Raw genomic sequence first — 20,069 nt, 5'->3', positions numbered from 1 at the left:
AAGTGACTACGTGCTCTACATTTCTCTCTCTCTTTCTTTCTTTTTTTTTGTTCTGGGTGCCCGCATTCCGCATTTACTCTTCCTCAGAAAAAAAATCGTTAACGTCGAAGCGGCTGTTCGCCATCGTTATCTTATCGGTGTTGTACGCAGCGCGCATTATCAACCTCGGCAGGCCGACCGTATCGTTATCACGTGCGTTTGTCACCGCCCTCTTCGCGTCTCTCTCTTTCTCTATATCTCCTCCGCCCTTTGCATCTGCAAACGCCGCTGTTATCGCGCTGTAAACGCGCGCAATTGCGGAAATAGCCACGCGAAAAATCGCGCCGATCGCAACGCGGCATTTGAAGCATTTTAGAAACGTTAAATTTAAAATTTCTGTCTGTTGAAAAATTTGGCACATGACCTCATAATTATACGATGGCATATTATCAACGACCAAAAGAAGAAATATGTCCACGATATTTCGAGAACGTAAGAGATTAACGTGTCAGCTGACTGTTTGACTTTGCATTTAAATACAATTGTCGTTCATCGATCATCGATCAATCGTGTTCTGTCCAATTAAGAGTGGTCATTGTGACTATACGCGTCGTGTAAACGCGATAAATATCTGCGACGTCTAAACTAGTGGCGTGACATCGTATGACTCATCGATAGTGTGTAACGTCCGCTTTGTCTCTGTCAATTGGATTGGAGATAAAATACGACGCGAATTCGTTATTTTTATTTATTCGTCGGTGTGTTTGAATGTTTTATACATTTCTATTCCCGACAGTTTCAAGATAACACATGACATATCGCGAGACACAGATATTCGTAGTCGATATTTCTCGCAAAGCTGACGTTCTCTTTTCGCTGGTTTATTAGAATAACTTTGCATTGTCTTGCATGTCCTCCGAGAATAACCTCGCACGATTTTTTATTGTTGCGTTACATTGCATCGCGCACTCCCGCGGCCTCGTCAATAACGCTCGCGCGGCAACTCGTGGACTAAAGAAAATCGGTTCCTTCCCCACGTTTGTTATTCGCCCCGCTCGGGATATTGATCAGTTGGCGGTTTTCCCGGCCTCGGCCTCGGACAAAGGAAGCGGCGCGCGATTTACAACGCAGCCAAAACGGCAGCGGCTGCGAGTTAACGTTGGATCGCGCGGAATTCGTGGAAGAAGATGGAAGAGGATACGCTCCTCGGAGTTGGCTCCGGTCCCAGCTGGCTCCGGACGTGTAAACGGGGGCGCAGTAATCTCGCACTCAGGGGATATCGCGCGCGCGCGCGCGCGCAAATGGGAGAAAGGGGCATTTATTATCCGCTCTCCGACAGTGTGTCTCTTTAATCATTTCAACCCCACTTTGATCGAAATCGCATACACTATGTGTTTAGGTAAACAAATTTAGGCATTCCGGGAAATGTTTCCAATCTCTCTTTAATCTTTCTGAGAATCATCAGTAGTATTAGATATCTTGATTCGTTTTCTATATTACATGACCTTGTTCTAATAGAATTTGGAAATATAAAGTGACTTAATATATTGTAATAATTTAGTAAATTATAGTATAAAGTGACAATTTAATAGATTAGAAAAATTAACTTCTCGATCGAGACAACGCGATTAGTAGGAGAATTATAAGAATTATTATCGAACAACAATACTAGCACTATCTCCGAAAGGTCAATGTAACTTCTAGACGTGCTCACAATAGTTTCGTATAATTTTCGTTTTTATCAATCACTCCAACGTGTTAAGGAGATGCTCGTTTGTGTTGAAAACTCGTTCCACGTGCCAAAACTACTGCATACGCAAATGAAACCGTGACGCAATCGACGGATGTAAAATTCATGAAGTCTGTCATATCAACATTAATATGCAAAGTAAACGCTCATTAATTTGCTAATCTTTTTCCTCATAATGCTTGTAATGCTCATGTTTTAAAGAGCAGATAACGCATTATATTTCAAATGTTTGGTGCATCGACTGTACGTTTACATCACTCACGTCCTTGAAAGTAAACGATCTGTGAATCCCGCGCGTGAATTCTTTCGTCGTGGAATTATTTTCGACCGACACTTTCGTTATTCGGGTCACAGTCTCTGTGAAAACTCGCTGGCTTGACGTGGCGAGAGGAAGCCGCTGCCGCCGTGGCTTATCGACGACCTCGGGTTCATCTTGTGAAAGATCGTTTACCCTCGAGAGCGAGAAACGACTCGTTAGCGAGAAGCAACGCGGCTTTATCCGCGACAACTTATCGATTTTTATTTTAAATTCTGTCCCGTGTGCGGTTTATTTCGGAACGTGCGCACGATAATCGCTATTTTAAGAATTGCGATATACGCATCGACGTATTCGTGCTACGGTCAACAGGAACACACGAAGGAAGTCGGACTTCGTCATGTCAGTTCTAATTTCCTCAAATAGAAACGCTAAATTTTTTTCTCTCCAAATATTGCCAAATGTTTGTTTTTGGCAATTACTGGTTTGATGCAGTATTTTTTGCATATTTTAAATTTTATATCGGTAGATTTAACTCTACGATGAGATTGAGCTCACTTTTGAAGACTCTTTTTAGAGAGGTATCCAAATTTTTTTCTCATGTGGCTTTTAAATTTTTGCGAGAAACGCCGTACCTGCTACTTCGAAGATAGCAGTTTCTGAAAGAAACGTTCATCAACCCAGTGACCTTCCTTTCGTCTGTCCCGCGCGAATCTCGCCTTTCGGCCGAGTGTCTTTGTGTGCGGTTCTTACGCAAGTGATCTTTGTGGCCAAACGAGCCGCGAGGCAATAAAGAATTTACCACATCGTCTTCGTTGCAGACGGGTCTTAATTTGTGGACATTCGACTTGTCAAATGTATCTCATTTGCATACATTTTGAAGATAGCGCGTGATAATTCTGTGCACGATTCGCATATCAAAATATATACAACTTGATCTCAGAAGCATTATCAAGAGCTTTAAACTCATGCGTGTTATTTTTGCGACATTCAGCATTAGTCGTTCAATAAAATGAATTCGTGTCTATATTGGAAAATTTAATCCGTGTAGAAATGTATATTTATTTACCTTATCGCGTTACGCTCGGAATACACAATATAGTCTTTTTAATAGTTGATCCTTGACACACGCGCGTGACTGTAAAGTGATACAAATGCGAATGTTTGCTTAGTAATTAAATTACGAGCTATTTTCACGCAACGGTCCGTCCGTGGATTTTATCCTGTTTGCGTGGCAAGAAAATTATTTCGCAACCGTAACAGAGTGAGTCTTTCTTGATGCGATAAGTAATTCCACCGTTCGCGAGAATTTTCTCGCGCAACAATTCACCGAATGAGACAGTGCCGTTCTACTTGCACTGCTCTTCGCTTTTCCGCGCGTCTTTATCGCTGACGTTGTTTTTTTTAACACGCGCAGTGATTCAGTCCGATTTACGCGCTACAAATTCTCAGTAAATTCCTTTCGGTATCGTAAACAATTCAAATGTAAGCTTCCTTTCCGCATTGGTATAGAGAATAACAGGTAGAGATAAACATTCATATACAACGAGCCTGTCGGCCGGCTGGCCGGCCAACTAGCCAATTAATTTTCCCGCGTGTTTCCACGTGGGAAAAAAACCATATCGCCTCGTTACCCCCGTCCGTTCAGGCCGTTGCACAGTTTCTCGCATAATGCGTTCCATTCTACGACTGGACCGGCGCCAAGTGCATGTTTACGGAAATCTCGGCGGGGCGGCGGGGTGATAAGGGGGTTGATCGCGCGAGTGAAAGACTAGATTTATTCGCAGACGCGCCCGCGGACGGGCCGGAGACAAAAGGCGAGAACCGCGGATCTGGATTCGCACGAGTTATAAATGACGATTTGTTTATGGAAACGCGATATAGCGAATGTGACGGCCGGCGCGGAGAAGAAAGGAACGCGTTCGCGAAAAGCGGGAATTTCGTCGCTCTCCCGGGAGGGGGACGACCTTTCGGCGTGGGCGCGACTTCGCGCGATTAATCGCAATCGTTCATTAACGTCACGATAAACTCTTTTCTCTGGAACAGTGTTACAACGAGCGCGATGACGATAATTGACGAAATTCTGCTGATATTAGGGTTATCGGGCTTTACGGCGGTCATCCGCCGCTTCGCTAGAAAAGATAACACAATTACTCGATTTCGATAGTGCAGTTCTCTCTCTTTTTGGCATAAATACGATGATCCACGCGTTGCGATACCGCTCGATAACAAGCGTAATAAATTGATAAAACTCGTGTAAAAAATGACGTCTGCAATTTCGTTTTTGCGAAATTTTATCTCTCGACTTGCAACATTCTTTCTCCGAGAAATATGTCGGCGAAACGTACGATTTTTTTTACCGGTTTCTACCTAGGATCCGGCATTAGGGCGTCGGAGGAGTTGGCTTCCCGGAAGCCATGCTCGTTCCGCGCGGTTTCATAAAGCCGACTGACTTAGAAGCGTGATCTGACTATTTTTAAAGCTCTGGTTCCTCGTGTCGCCTCCGCCTACCGTCTCGGCTGCCAGAGCGATGCGAGCAAGCTCGCCTGTAATTTCCGTCATGTAATTTCCGAAGGAGTTCGGTAACCTGGCCGGCAGTTTGTCGTTCCCTTGATCTTTACTCGCGCCGCGGGTGATTTACTGGCTTACCGTCGCCTCTGCCCCTTCCCACCGCTAATTATATTTCAAGCGGCGAGAAGAATACGTGTGTATCGCGAGAGAGAATATCCATTTCTCTCTGCTTTTTTTTTAAATTTTATTTTCGATAACGTGAATTGTTTTAATTTCAAAGCTCTCGACAACGGGAACGGACGTACCTTTATCGCCGATTGTGTTGCACGAATTTAAATGTCTCTGAAATATAATTAATTACTGTTTTCGTGATATCAGATTTTCCACAGTGTCTATCCATTTTTTTTATAATGTTAAAGTCTTATTAATATATAAAAGGTTCATTTCTCTCGGACGATTATTCTTCACCGATTTATTATCTTCTAGCAATTTTCATTGAAAGAAGAACTACAGCCTTATAACGAGCTCTTGTTTATCATGATTTGCGATGATCTATTCGCATCGCAGGTTCCACAAATGTGTAATTTTATTATAAAATAAAGTATTCTTGTGTTGAGGATGATTATTTGCTACCGGGTTATTATGCTCCACAAATTAAATTAAAACATGATTACTCTTAATGAAGGTAATTTATTTATTTGCGGTTTATGAAGACCTCTTTTAATTATACATTCCAGGAATACCGCGAAATTTTATGGAATAATTTATAAAATCGAGATATTTGTTTTTTATTATAGACGATTATTTTTCATCCTCTTTTATATTATTTTCGGTTTCCATTAAAGAGAGTATTACATGAAATAAATATTTTTATAAATTTACAATTTATAAAAATATTTTCAAATTTTTTATAAAAATACATAATTTTTGCATTTGATTATGCATCACGTAACTCGTAGGATACACCACCATGGAAAATTAAGTGCAAGAAATTTTGAAACTTATATACTCCAGTAGATTTGGTACGTTAAGCGAAATTGTCAAAATATTAGCGGGTAGTCCATTGTGTTTTAACCCTTAAGTGCCTAGACTTTCTTTTCTTAATAAGTGAAATTTTCCAATTTGGCCTTGCAAGGACGTTCCAAATTCAATAAAGTGCTACCGCGTTTTGAAACATGTACTCCAGCAGATTGTTACGTTAAGCAGAATTGTCCAAAATCTTAGCGGGTGGTTCATTGTGTTAAACCTTAAGGGTTCAACATCGATTCTCTTTTCTTAAGAAGTAGAAGTTTCTAATTCGGCCTTGCAAGGACGTTCCAAATTTTAAGTCCAACTGTGTTTTGCGGTCTTATTAAAATTCGAAGCCCTGGATTTCTTATGTTTAGGTCATGGACAATTTCCCGAAGAATACCATTTTCAGTAACCGTATTCTGCGGAGGAGAGCACAGAATGTGTGATATGATAATCTATAAACTGTCATGTGTCAAGATTTTATATTCTTCTAACAAGTTGAAGTAAGACTTTCGCTCGTTTCGTTCGATATTTCTCTATTTTCCTCTACGATGTAATCGTGAGAATTTTTACCTTGTAAATAACGATAGCAGGTTAATTGAGTTCCGTTTACCTCGAATACAAGTCATAGACCTCTGTATTAATTTGTATGTTTCTCTTTCCAATCGAAATATCGACGAGCGCTCCGAATGCGGAACACAGAAGTTCTGAGCAGGCACGCGGCACCGATTATGCGATTTGAATTCCCCCTTCGCCGTCGTGCCATTATTCCGGGTGTCCCGAAAAGCACCCCTTGGATCGATCGTCCGTATCAACCCTCGGAAACCGCCCTCGCGCGAGCATTCGACCTTTCGTGCCTGGGCTTCCCCTCACGGATTTATTGATCGCCCCCTCAGCTTTCCGCTTCGATGCCGGTGATTCGACGTGTTCCGTACGTACGCGAACCCCTCTCTCGGTCTCTGCGTAATATAAACGCTCTGTCGTTCATTTCCCGACCTTTCTTCTGTGCGCCGTGTCGTTCGAACGATCGTAAAACATTATTTCCCGACGTGAAACTTCCTCGGGGCCCGGATTAAATCGACGGGGAATCTTCTTTCTCTCGTCTCTTGACTCTAGGTAGGCTGCGTAAATAATTTTCGAGCGAGCCAGCTGCGGTAATTTACAAGGGGCCATTCACCGCGCAGGGATCATTATTTCATGCGGTTCTTACTACCACACACTCGTAAACAATAAGAGATACATGTTTTCGCTTTTCGGGTTCGTTTTAAATTTAGCAAGGTTGAGTTACGATCTTTAACATTATAATCTGAGAGCAATTGTGTTTTTTTAAGTATTTTTAGTAAGATCACTTAATGTTTGAGCTGAAATTAGGTCAGGAATTATCATTATACGTTATCAAATTTACAATACAAATTATTAAAGATTAATGATTTAATATATTACAATTTAAGCTATGATTTATTATCATAGCTTCGACAATTATTTACAATAGAACGGTCTGAAGCGAACGAGAGGAGAAGCAGACGAGTATTTTGCGACTGTTTCTCGGAAAGAAGGTCTTTCTCTGTCAGGGAAATCTCAAGATCGTTGGCGTTAAGTCGACGGCGAAGGATTTTTATGCGTCAGCAGCTGGCCTCCCTTCTAAATTCGACGTCGAGGCCGGTCGCGACTTTGTCCGCGAATTTTGCAACGCGCCTACGATCGCCGTGCGATCTACACGTCACGTCGTAATATTCACACCGAGCAGTCTCGTTCTCGTTCGAATGCTCCGGCCGAAAATAGAGCACGGCGGGTCGGTGAGGCCCGCGCTTTGGCACGCCTTGCTTTCTGCACGAGCAATTTTGCAGACGTCGAGCACGCGTCGAAGCTTGACCGCCGATTTCGCGTATTATAGGCTCCGCTTGCGTCTCGCGCGGAATGAGGATTCCAGTTTGGTGACTTATACGAGTGACGCGCGCGTTCGACATACATCGAGGGGCTCTTAGAAACTTATATAAAGCACCATCGCGTCGTACATCAAGACTTGACTTGTTAATTCGTAATGTATTTTTGAGAATACAAGCGGTTGAGAGAGTAGCTGAAAAGAGCTGTAACACGCCGCGCGCGTGTTAAGAAAGAACATTATTATATAAATGATACCGACTATCAAAGGGGTCGTATGATTTCCGGGATGCCGTATCTTATCGAAGTTTAGAGACTGGGTAAAGTAACATATCGAAGTAGCAGCGTGTTCAATATTTATTCAAGATATATCCCTGAGGGGGAAAAAATGGAAAAATGGCGTTCAAGAAACCGATAGTGACGTAACGAAACGCACGAGTGGTCGCAGATTAAGTAGGCAGGAAAAACCGCATAAATAGTCGAGGGTTAAGACTAGCGTAGCGTAATTTCTGGCTTAAATATGACGACAGGAAACGCTCAGATCCCGCCTGCGAGATACCGCAATTCGGTGTTTTACGTTTTCGCTCGTGTCGCGCCCGACAGTCAAATATAGAACCACTTATCGGGACTGATGTAAATATATATGTTGAGACGTTGTGTTCGCGACGGATATTAACACGAGGCAAGTTGCACGAGGCAGTAGCCAGCAGGTGCTCGCATTTCGACGGGTAGGCGGGTAGAGCCGAGAACAGGGGAGAGGGGAGCAGCAGCTATAAGGTTAGTGACATTTACTGGGAGAGCAGCCTCTCGCCCGCAGGCTCTGTATTAGACTATAGACCGCCGTGGTCGCGGTCGACAGTTCGCGGAACTAGTTTCGCAAACGCGTCGCGCATTTGACACAGTTCATTCAGTGTGGCAGCCGGTCGAGACGAAACAAAAGTCTCGCTCTCATTAACTCGGAATCCGCCGTTTCCCTTAAACGTACGGGTTAGTCAGCAATTTTTAACTCGAGGCGAACCCATCGTGCATACTTGTTGCTCATACTCTTACATTCTTTTCTCTTATTTCTATTATCCGTATCTGCGCGTAATGTAATATCTATACGTTTACTGTGTGTCACACACATCTTGTATGTTTTGCTTTATTTCATTCCAATTTTGCAATTTTTCTTTGTATTCTCAAAGAGGTTTACTATTGTGCCGAATAAACCTGTTTATCCCTCCTCGTTCGAGCGCCGCGACATCGCCTTCAAAATTACAATCGCGCAAATGCCGTCGCACTTCCTTTCGTGTGCGTCGCTCATGTCTGGGTTACGCACGCTAATAAAACGACGAAAACGAAAGTTGCGCGTGGCTGCATTCGTCGCGCTTTATTACTCGCTACTTCAGTCATATATCAGACGTCGATCTCTAGCTCGAAAGTTGACGGGACCAGGGAAACGAAGTCAATTTTTACTTTCATTTACGATCGCTGTTAAACGAAGACGTTCATTTATCAAAAGAATTTAATACCGAAGCTGTAATATTTGCGTAATTGCAATTTGATATTATTATTGAAGTCATTCAGTTATTCTAGCTGAGAGAAATGTACTGAATTAATGTATACGCGTGGATGTAGATCTCAATCTAAAAAATGAACGAGGCGCCGTAATCAACCGCGATATCTTCCATGAGAGCGTCATTACTCAAATACACTTTCTCTACTTATATCATAACCGAGGCTAATGATCCAGAAATGGATAGATCATCTTTGGCCAAGGCCGCTTTGCTTTTCGTTACTCAATCACCGGGCTTTCCCCGGGAAACTCTCGACCGCGCCGCGATTATTTTACGGCGCGACCGTTGTGATTTACGATCCTCTCAAGTCGACGTAATGCAAATGCGTGATAAATCACCGGCGAGCGATCGTATTGTTCCCACGAGCGCGAGCGGCGCGAGACGCCGCCGCGTCTACGTGGCCATTTCTGCGTCACCCGATAGACGTTGGCCGTTGCGCCGAGGCGTATCTCTCTCACCCGGCGTGATATACCCAGGCTATCTAAATGATGCATTGGCCATGCACACGTACACGTACACGCATGAGGAAAGTTCACGCGTGCGTGTGCACACGCGCGAAACTCGTTCCGTCCGCATCGCGCCCCCGCCCTTTCCTCCCACCCGCATTTGTATATCTTTCTTTTTTTTTCTCTCCTTCTTTCTCGTATTCGTCGGTTTCCGTCTGCGTGGAATTACGTCACGTAGAAATCACGGTAATCACGCGGCGGGTGCAGAAAGCGTAGGAATGCAAGCGCTAATTTGCCGCGCGATACGTATAAAGCAATATACGACGCAACGGAACGCATCGCGACGAGCGGAGGACTAACGAGTTTTTTTTCCACGCGCGCGCGTTTCGCATGGTTTTTACTTATCCTCTCTTGTCCTGGAAGCGACGAGCGACCGTCCTTCTCGAAGATACACCTGCGTTCTTTCTAGCGTTTTTTAATTTATTGTCGCTAACTTCTCGAACACATTTTAGAGAAACTGATTCTTAGACGTCGAGATCCCGGCGGGACATAAAAGTCGAGCGTATCCCATTTTAAGACGGGAAAGTTAGGAAAGGAATTTTTCGAAGAGCCGCTGACCGAGAAAGACATTAGAATTTTTATTGCCACGTCAAGGTTTTAAATCAGGGACTTTACAATTCTCCTTTCTACGTTAGCGTCAGCCTCGTAACGATCTAACCCGAAATTCAGGTAACGTAACTCTCCTCTCGATTTGTGAGGGAGAGCGGGGAGGTTTACCGCACCTGCATTCGTTAGCGGCGCCGCACGAAGTGGGTCACCACGTCGAAGTGCTCCGGAGCAGCAGCTCCTCCGGCGAGAGACATTTTTTCCGGACGATCGTCTTAATGCGGCTAATCGAGCGTTCGTGATTTCATATTCATTGCCGCGCGCGCCGTTACCTTGGCGCCTGGGATCCGCGGCCGGCTGACCTCGGCCCCTATGTGAAATATCAATTATCTTCGACGGTGGAAAATCAAATCGAATCGCGAGCTTGCGTTTGTCACCCGTAGTCCCCTATCGCGAGCAAATTGAAATCATTCACCTTCGCGTTACGCAACGCGAGACAGACCCCCGCCTCCGCCACAGTCTGTTGTCGTATACCGACAACGATTATTTTTCACTCGTCATTATCTCGGTCTTATCGCTGTCGCATGCTCGAAATGACTGACGCAGAATTGAAAATCGACGCGACGAAGGTCGCCGGCTCTATTTACGTGGCCCGTTGAATTTACCTTGCAAATTGTCTCGCGCTTTATGCGACTTCGCGCGTGCAGACGTCGCTTGTTCCTTCGCACAAATTTACATCGCGAGACAGAAGTTTATGTCCCCGCTTATGCACACGCGCTGCTCTCTTTGCTTATGCTACTTCTTCAAGTCTCTTTGCCCGAGTGTCTCCGATTTATGTTAAACCCAGTAGGTTCTCAAGAGATATTTATGAAGCTGTTTAAAAATTGTAATTAAATTATACATATAGTGGAACGTTTCAATTTATTATTACAGTTGCATTCCAGCATTTGCAAATGCAACAAATTATACACCGATCAATCTCTCAATAAGTTTTTATCCAATTTAATAGCATTATCAGGGTCAACGGCGAAATCGGGTTAGGCATGCCCAACCATCGTTCTAGATCACGTTCGTAGTTCGTACGTATCGGTCATGCTCGAAATATATTGCGAAACGCGGTACGAAACGATTTAGCGATCGTGGAGGGAAAATTAACGCTGGCTTCCTTCTCGAATGCGTTCACCTCGCACGATAGAGTAAAGAGGCGTGCAAACAAGGACAGAAGCTGCGTCGATGAAATACCGGGACTGGCAAACATTCCACGGAACTCCGTGCTCGTTTCGGAATCGCGAAATCATAAAATACCATTCGACGGAGAATCTTGAGTAACGAAGAAAAAGTATTTATTTTCCGAATATGTATACGCGAAACATTTCATTGCGCGGCAGGTGGAATACAGAATGCAAATATAATTGTCGGAGGGAATTGCTGAAACAGCGGAGCGCGATAAGTCACGCGAAAGTACATATCACGTACTGTAAGAGAATTATCGTAAAATCATCGCGACACGATAATTTTAACTGATTATTGATACTTAATTTTTTGTGTTTTTTTTCCCCTACGCAACTGCTTCTTGACCGCATTAGAATTTGGATCAAAGATTCAGGAGATCGCAAGGCGGCACGCGAGGAATTCTCGGGGCGCCTTGCAAAATTCATGAGACTCGCGTAGATTCGATCGAGAAGCGGAATCGTGTATAATCGAGCCGTTCGCCCCGAGGCGGGAGTGAAATATCGGTGCCGGGGCTGCGCGCCGTGATCGATAAACGGCGATACGCGGCGATTATATTTCTTCGTTCCCCCGATCGATCTCTCGCATCGGGTCGGCGATTAATCCTTAATTGAACGCCGGCAAACGTCGCGATTTACACAACCCGCGTATTTATTATTCAAATTACAATCTCTCGCCAAGGTGATTCGTTTCGTGCGTCGTCCTTGAGATTCCTCGAGCAGGCAGGTAACAATGGGAGCTATGGTGGCCGTTGTCTCGTCGCTATGTTTGTAAATACACAGCAGACGATTCCATCGCAAGCTCGTGAATATTCCGCGCGATCTGATCAATGATTGCTTCCCCGAAACTCGGGCGAAATTCCTGCTTTCCCGTACATTATACGAGGAATAATCCTGGCCGATGTAAACATTGCGCAAAAACGGATCTGCTTTGGCTGAGCCAAGCGGAAAAGCACCGGAGTCGTTATTATTTGTGTTCGTTCTCACAATCAGTAACGCGAGACTTTCGCTATCGCCACTTGGAATACAAACCAGTTGACCTTAGGTCACGATTTCTTAACACTTTCGCGCAGAAATAATATTATACTTGCCACGCGCGCGCGTATGCGTGCTAACGATCGCTTGTTTTCTCGATTTCACGCGTACTTTAGAAGCTTATGCAAATCATCAATATTAATTATCAATTCTCGAAGAGAGAGACGGATAATCGAACGGAGTCAGCCTTGAAGATATATGTCTATTATCCCATGATCTTTTCGAGCTAACGAGATTTTAGAAATTGAAAAAGATTAAAGCTACGTCTTACCGTGGTATTTAAATCGTGAACATCATTAAACATACATCTATATTCATCATTGGTTTATATCGCCTCGATCGTATTCAGGATAAAGAAACCGCTCGATATCTCCTTGTATTTTAATCTCCTGTATTCCTTGATTCCTCGTTATTCACAGATCACTGTCGTTATTTATTTTCCGTTTCACTTCGTCGCATCTGAATCACTATTTTATCACTTCCCGAATTATGAATTTTCGTAACGTTATTATAATCGGCTAATATTTTCGTTTCAAACACACCTTGCACAGAAATTTCGAGAACCTTCTTTGTCCCGATTGTCCGCGACGCGAAGATCCGTTTTGCCGATAGGTATACCCTTAATCGCCGCCTATTCAGCGAAAGAGCGAGCTCATCATTCCGTAATCTATTCATCTCACGCCACTCACTCGCGATCTTCTCACGAATTTTGCGAAGCACATCGATATGAAGAGTGACACGTATCGGTCGTGCAAGAGGCCAAACGTGAGATGCGAAAGAAGAGGATCATCCATTGAGGATTGGAAATACATTGTCACACTCTGTGGCGATAATCATTACAGGAAAAAATCGATCTAAAAAAACAATAGTGTTTTAATTCGGACACTAATTTTATTGCTCACTCACTAAACTTAACTTAAGGCCTGTGTCCACAATGCTAGAACTTGTTACTAACCTGTTTACTAACCTAACACTCCTAACTTAACTATTGGACGTTAAAGACTGTGCTCGCCATGTGCTCGATGATTTTTTTACTATCTTTTGAACGCCCTCTATACATATTACGGTAACCGACTACTAGCAGGTAGATAGGTCATTTCTGGTCATTCCCTCTATCTTTTTTCCCCTAGGTATTTTTCCGTACCAAAAGCGTATATACCTGAAGTATTTCTTTCCCTTTCATTGACAATACAAGAAAACACAAACGATTTTTCAAGTTGAATGACGATCGATTTCTTTTTCTTAGATATTCCTTAGAATGTTTTGTTCTGATCCCATATTTGTGCGTCGTCGTGGGGCAGTTTTACTTTTACTCAGTTTTACCCTGTGAGAAAAAGAGAAGGAAGTTCATTGTCCGACCCTTGGCATAATGGCTTTCCACCTGGACTTGTCTTGTTTGAAGCTAAGCCTTATTATCCCGGATAAGAATAACAAATATTTTTTCTAATACATATTATCAGCATATTAAAATAACGGCAAACTATCGTTTCTCTAGTCTGAAATTTTTATTCCTGACAAGATTTTCTAAGATTCATTAGAGAATTCGTAGCTTTATGAGGATATTTTTGTGATATAACATGTAGTTTTGGAATATGTAGCAAAATATGTCGTAATGACATATTTTACTTTCTAAGAATGCATACGTGCGCTTCTTCGAGTGCGGATCTCCTGGAAGTGCCTCGTCTCATTTCTTTCTGCTTCGGCAGCCACTCTCGCTGCTGAGTTTGCACTATGTCGCGCGCATTATGCACGTTATCGTCGTCGTCGTGCAATTCCGAAGTGTCGGACGCGTGCACATTGGAGTGCATACCAACGGGATCTGGCTTCTCAATGACACTCTTACGCACAGGAAGTTCCGTAAAGAATTTATATTGAGCTTCAGAAGTGTGCACTTCGCTGAACCGAAGAACAGTCTTATCGATATTAATATCGAACTTTTAATATTAATTTTATGCTGATTATTAGAGCAGTTTTTTGCAATTTTTGCAATTTAAATTATCTGAGCGATAACATTTCAACGTTTATTATCATTTTTAATATTTACGCATTCGGTCTTTAATATGAAATAACATGTAAATGGATTTTGGTTAAAAATGTCTTAAAATTAAAATTGAATTTAAATTTATCGAGAGAGAAAAAGAGCGAAAAATACGTTTTTAAAGGTTGTTGAATCACAGTTTGCTAAAATATGCCACATATTTGTTCGATGATTGCATCGCACATGATAATATATTTTCGTGCGTGCGACGATAAGAACTTTGTTTCTTTTTCCAGAATTATTATAATTTTAAAAGCTAGTCAATTTGAGAGCTGTTAAAAACACGTTATTTTTCTGGTCACTCGCTATCTCGCCGTTCGCCAAACATGCAAATACCAAGGTGGCTTGACTCAATTACCACGAGTCACTTTAAAACCGACGATCTATGCTATTTGCAAATATCCGCGACCTCGAAAAAATTTCGCGAGATAACGAAGTTTAAGTTGCTTTACGAGCAAGCGAGGATTATTAACGCGATTGCGCGTAATTGCGTTTTGGCGCCGCGATGTTAAACATGATGCAGTCAGCAAAAGGCGAGTAGATAAGTCTCTACGTTTACACAACTGCGATAATATGCGCTTTTGAACGCATTTTAACAAGCGATGTCGCAAATGTCGAAGTGCAAACGCGGAGTGAATCGCGCGTGTTACGTTTCCATGACGTGGTCTCTGGAAATGAATGAATAAAAGAATGAAACACAAAATTCTCTCTGAAATTTATAGCTATACTATTTTTTATTACATTTAATTATATTTTATCACGTCTTAGCACTGTACAATGTACAAGAAAACTATACTAAAATAAAGTATTATTATTTCATGTAAGTCATACATTCATATTTAGTATACTTACGCATCCACAAGGAAGACTAGAGATGAGATATCTTTGGGTCAGGGTCGACATCCTGTGAAATACCGTAGAAAATACCTAACTAATGTCGTCAGATTAACACTTTTTTTAAAGGTCTGCCCTTGGGGTTTTTCTACGCTACTTGATAAACCAAATCAGTAAATAACCAAATCAGTGATAACCAAATCAGTAAAACTTCTGTCTTCCTGGTATTTTAATCGACCTTATATATACGTGTCAGCCAAGTTCCGAATGGTGTTTTCGTCACCAATCATGAATCAGCGTGTTATTGCTTCTCGTCTGGAGATCATACCTGCGTGTGCGTCAATAGCGGTCTGCTTTTTCAGGACTGTGGTGCCAGAGAGTGCACCGCACTCTCGCGCACGCCGAGATAAAAGGGACGAGAGAAAGAGGCGGCGAGGACAGAGACGCGAGGGAGATAGGGAAGGAGAGAAGATACGCGCGCGCGGACGTATTTATCGCGCGCGTGCATTGTAAGGTCCGCCGACCGAGCGTGCAGATAAACACGCGCGTTGCGCACGTAACAGTATAAATAACTTGCGCAAGCGTTAATGAATGCTCTTATCTTATACCTCGCTCTTCCCCTGCCCCTCCAAGAGTCGCGAGATAGATATACCAGCCAGACGTTGCGTTTTATTATCTCCATCGATGCGCGTTGCGTTTCTGCGGGATGAGCGAATTTCTTGCCGCGCGAGGAGGTATAAAGAGATAAAAGTTACGCATATCCTAGAGCGAGTTCTCCGAGATATCGCGCGCGAATAACATAAATAAAACGCTGTGGAATGATATGATGATAACAATAAGTGTATACAACGTCAGTTTTTACGCATAATTATCGGCGTAGAGCCATGCATCTTCTCCTTTAAAAAAATCGACATAAATTATGCGTAAAATTAATTGGATTTTATGTGAGTTACTTCTATAAATTTTCCCCGTGTACTTCAAGGTTTGATGAGGCATGGTGTACGCGTTGGCAGAGGACTGCGAAAATCTATGTCTCGCAAAGTGTAAAAAGTTATACGCGCGACGGTAACCGCGCGGAGAACGCAGAGATCCGACAATTGATTTCGGTCGCCCCGAGTAACGGTAACAGCTGACAGAGCTCATTGCCCCTAAGGATACGGGGAATCGCGGGGCCTCCGCATTTCTCTCTTTTTTCCCCTCGCGTTAAGCCATTTGCGATTTCCGCCGAGCTTTGCGAGAACGGAGGCCGCAGGGCAGAGATAAATCGATAAAGAACGCGAATGTGCGAGGCGAGGGAGCATGAGAGCGAACGTGGAAGAGTTCCTTTGCGTCTGTATAAACTACGCGCGTATAAATTACGTCTATCCTTTAAGCGGAGCGCATAAAGACGTTCACGCCTTGCAACGTTGGTCTTTCGAAGACCTCATGAAAACACTAGTACGATGATTAGCTAATCAGAATGATTTGAATAGCAGTTTTTATCTGTGTAAATAAAGGAGAGACAACGAGGATTTAATTAACCAAGACATGACAATTCTTTTGTAAAGCCGATAATAAATTATAGTAATTACAAGTAGCCGTGTATTTTTATTGACTTCCAATTAAGGATTATTACAAGCCGCGTCATTGTTACAATCACGTGCCGTTAAAGCTGTTTGGCTAAATGCAATTGGAAATCTATTAGACGACGGTGCATTCGCACGCGAAACAAAACCTGTAAATCCGCTCTTAATCGCCAATGGCCTCGTAAACCGCGAGCTAATTTGTACGCATCGATTCGCACAAACGCCGGGGACTGAGTTTTCGTTTTGCTTGCCTGTTGCAGGGAACGCCGTGACGCGGAAGTACGCGAGATGGAGAAGGCCAGGTTGGAACGGGAGAGACTTGAGAAGCAGCAGGCTGAACAACAAGTTCATAAACACTTCGAAGAATCGCTCAGGCTAGCGCAACAGAAGGTAAGTCACGCTTTACTGGTTATTTCATCCTGACGTGACGCGTTCTTTTTGATCTCTCTAAGGATGCTTCTTGTGTTAGATATAGATTTATCGGTTTTCATTGAGCTCCTACTTTTCCACAGTTTTTTTTAAGGATTGAATCAGGGATTTAAAAGAACATAAATCATTCGAGTTGTAAATAAAGGGTTATCTTTGTTGGTTCTGTAAAGGGCAGAGAAAAGAGACAAAGGCATAAAACTCACAAAAGACTCACAGATAATACTTACGAAACTTTTCCTAAATAAAAAATATTTATCTTGTCGGAGATAAAGGTATTTTCTGGTAATACAGATAGCTATTATCTAGATCTATATGACGCATGGAATTTTGACGAAAGTGTCCCGACGTGTGTGTCCGGACTATTTAATCCTTATCTAATTATCCGCGTTCGTTATTTTCGAGATTAAAGGCAGCATTCCTCCTCAGTCTACCTGCCCAACAATATCTAACTTTATGACGAGGAAGATGTATCCTTTATCTCGCAGGAAAGTCGTTAATTATTTCGCTATCCTTATTTATAAATGGAGAAATGAGGATTGTGGAAAAATTTGGTTCGGATAATTTACAAAGAATTTGCGAAGAATCGGCAAGAAATTGTCATTCGTTAATCGTGCTGAGCAAAGAAATCGTAAAAAATTGGAGGGTTTTTGTCTCAGCTTTGCTTTCTCCTTATTTTTCCTTCTTTGAGAGGAAAATTTCTAGATAAAACAAAAACCTTAAAACAGAGAAAATAGTCAATTCAGTATCCGTTATTTTCGAACAAAATCATTCTTAATTAGTTTGCAACAATCGGCATCAATATTTTGTCTTTTTCTTATTTTTCATTAAAATTAGGTCCCTGTGAAACAAATCTTTGCTACGAACTTATTTTCACGGAAAGCAACGAAGATGTATTAGTCACTAAAAGATTAGATAATTATTTTACGAAAATACTTATACAGTGTTTTTTTCATTTGCCTTCAAAGAAATTTCTGTGAGAGTAATAAGCACGCGAATAATGAGTTTTGGAAAAAAATCTATCTTACGCTATGATAGGATTTTTTCGGAGTTATTAATTATCGAAGTCCTTCGATGTATGAATTATGAACAAATAGATAAATCTGTGAAGATATCTGTGAATGTGTTAGTATCTGAAAGAAGAGGGGGAAGCCAAAGAATCTGAGGTCTCACACCATACTGTTTCTCAACAATTGCCCAGTCCTCAGTCTTGTTCGATCTCGTTCGGTTTTGTTTGGAAGTTGTCTAGTTACGAGAAGGAATAGTACCGCGAGAATTCCATAAATTATTCCGAAATATCGAGTTATTTGATGCAAGTTTTCCATGCATTCGTAATCTATCTAGTCTACCATCAGTTTCTGTGATAACACATTATATCGGGCGGTAATATCGTTAAGATACGCGCGGTGAAATTTTGTTCATACGCAAAATTTTCTTTATTTGCAATCTCGTCGTTTAATTAGTGGATTGTTAATGTGCGGAATTGCAAACCACCACTAATGTACAGAGAGTATTGAAACAGAGAATTTGACGGAAATGATCGTGGAACGTGATGAATCGAGGATGGAACTAATGGACTCAGAAATCGATTTTTGGTTATGGCAAGAGTGGTGCCGTAGCATGTATTTTTCATATTCCTTCATCCCGCATACGCTATCTATGGATTACATTAATCTATTAAAATCAGAGGGGACTGAAAATTGTCACTATGATCGCCAGGTAAATTTATTCTCAATAGTTTAGCTATACAATATAAATTCATCATTACATTCGCTGATTTTTATATATCAATTTATCATAGACACCTAGAAAATTAGTAAATTAAAAAACTAAATTCATTTATTTTGAACGGACAACGAACACGTTTCACTGTAGAGCGATTTTCTCGAACGCGATCCACGTATCCGCGATATCGGGATATCGCATCAGGGTCAACGGACAGGTTTGCGTCGCTTCGACGCATCGGTGCATTGTCCGATAAGCGCGATTAACGCATTTCCGAGCACAATAGTGCGGGTTCATTTCGCACGCGGCTCCGTCGCCGACCTTGGCATCTCTCCAAGCCAACGCCAGCGAACCGTGACACATGTTCAGTACATTCGAGATTGGCTAACGATTTCTCTGGAAAAATTTCGCGCGGCACGAACGCGAGCGTGAAATTTCAATGCATCCGAACTTCGTAACTTTTCGTTCGCTGTTGCTCATTGCGGCAATTATTTTCCATCGTCGAGTAAATTTGATGAACTTGATATTTCAAAGATTTCAACTTTTCCGTTTAGCTTACGTGGCGATAATAGAAAATATCTTAAATAAACTTCTTACTTTTCTTTATATCTTTCTCCTCTAAAGAAGAATGTCCAACGTGACTGAGACTACATCACAAGAATCAAAAATAAATTAAAATAGATTTTGCGTAGGCACGCACTGAAAAAATTAACAGGATGATGAAAGCAATAATACAAATGGCCGGATACGATGTATCGGAAAACGGAAGATTTATCATTCACATTTTCGATTTTCCTCACTAAGATTACAAATAGTTTATCGTCAGCTTTTGCATCAAGCGACGGATAGAAAAGCTTTTATACCCAGGAAATGAACGTTTAAACTTATCAATTGCTTGCACACAACGTATGTATTGTACTTACTTTAGCTATTTGTACAGTTTTCCGCAAATAACTCGACACTATCAACAGATCAACCAACCGATTGATAATACAGTTGATTATACAGTTTACTGTATAATTACAATGACGTATCTTAATTACACTCCGGCGATATGACCTACATCAATTAATTATACAGTACTATTTTGCGATTTCTACTTCTCTCTCTCTCTCTCTCTCACAATTTTGCAGATAAACTGTTTTGCAAAATTATACTTTCATGCATATTCCGTAGCAGCAGCGCCTTTTGAATAACTTTTGAATAATTTTTGAGGTCAGT

The 20,069-nt window shown here is 42.0% G+C and overlaps 1 protein-coding gene across 3 annotated transcripts in view; it reads left to right on the top strand.

Annotated features, from left to right (window-relative positions):
- The window catches only part of LOC112465069 (probable JmjC domain-containing histone demethylation protein 2C), a 286,220-nt gene that overhangs the window by 240,935 nt on the left and 25,216 nt on the right, over positions 1-20,069 (top strand). For all 3 annotated transcript variants that reach the window (XM_025032457.1, XM_025032450.1, XM_025032444.1), the window contains exon 9: positions 16,958-17,087. In XM_025032457.1, coding sequence (XP_024888225.1) covers positions 16,958-17,087 — 130 coding nt within the window. The remainder of the gene's footprint in view (positions 1-16,957; positions 17,088-20,069) is intronic.

Source organism: Temnothorax curvispinosus, unplaced genomic scaffold (genome assembly GCF_003070985.1).
Source record: "Temnothorax curvispinosus isolate PA1 unplaced genomic scaffold, ASM307098v1 QBEX01001498.1, whole genome shotgun sequence".
In the NCBI taxonomy this organism is placed as follows: domain Eukaryota; kingdom Metazoa; phylum Arthropoda; class Insecta; order Hymenoptera; family Formicidae; genus Temnothorax; species Temnothorax curvispinosus.
Note: the sequence above shows the minus strand (reverse complement) of the source record. Positions and strands in the feature narration are given on the sequence as shown.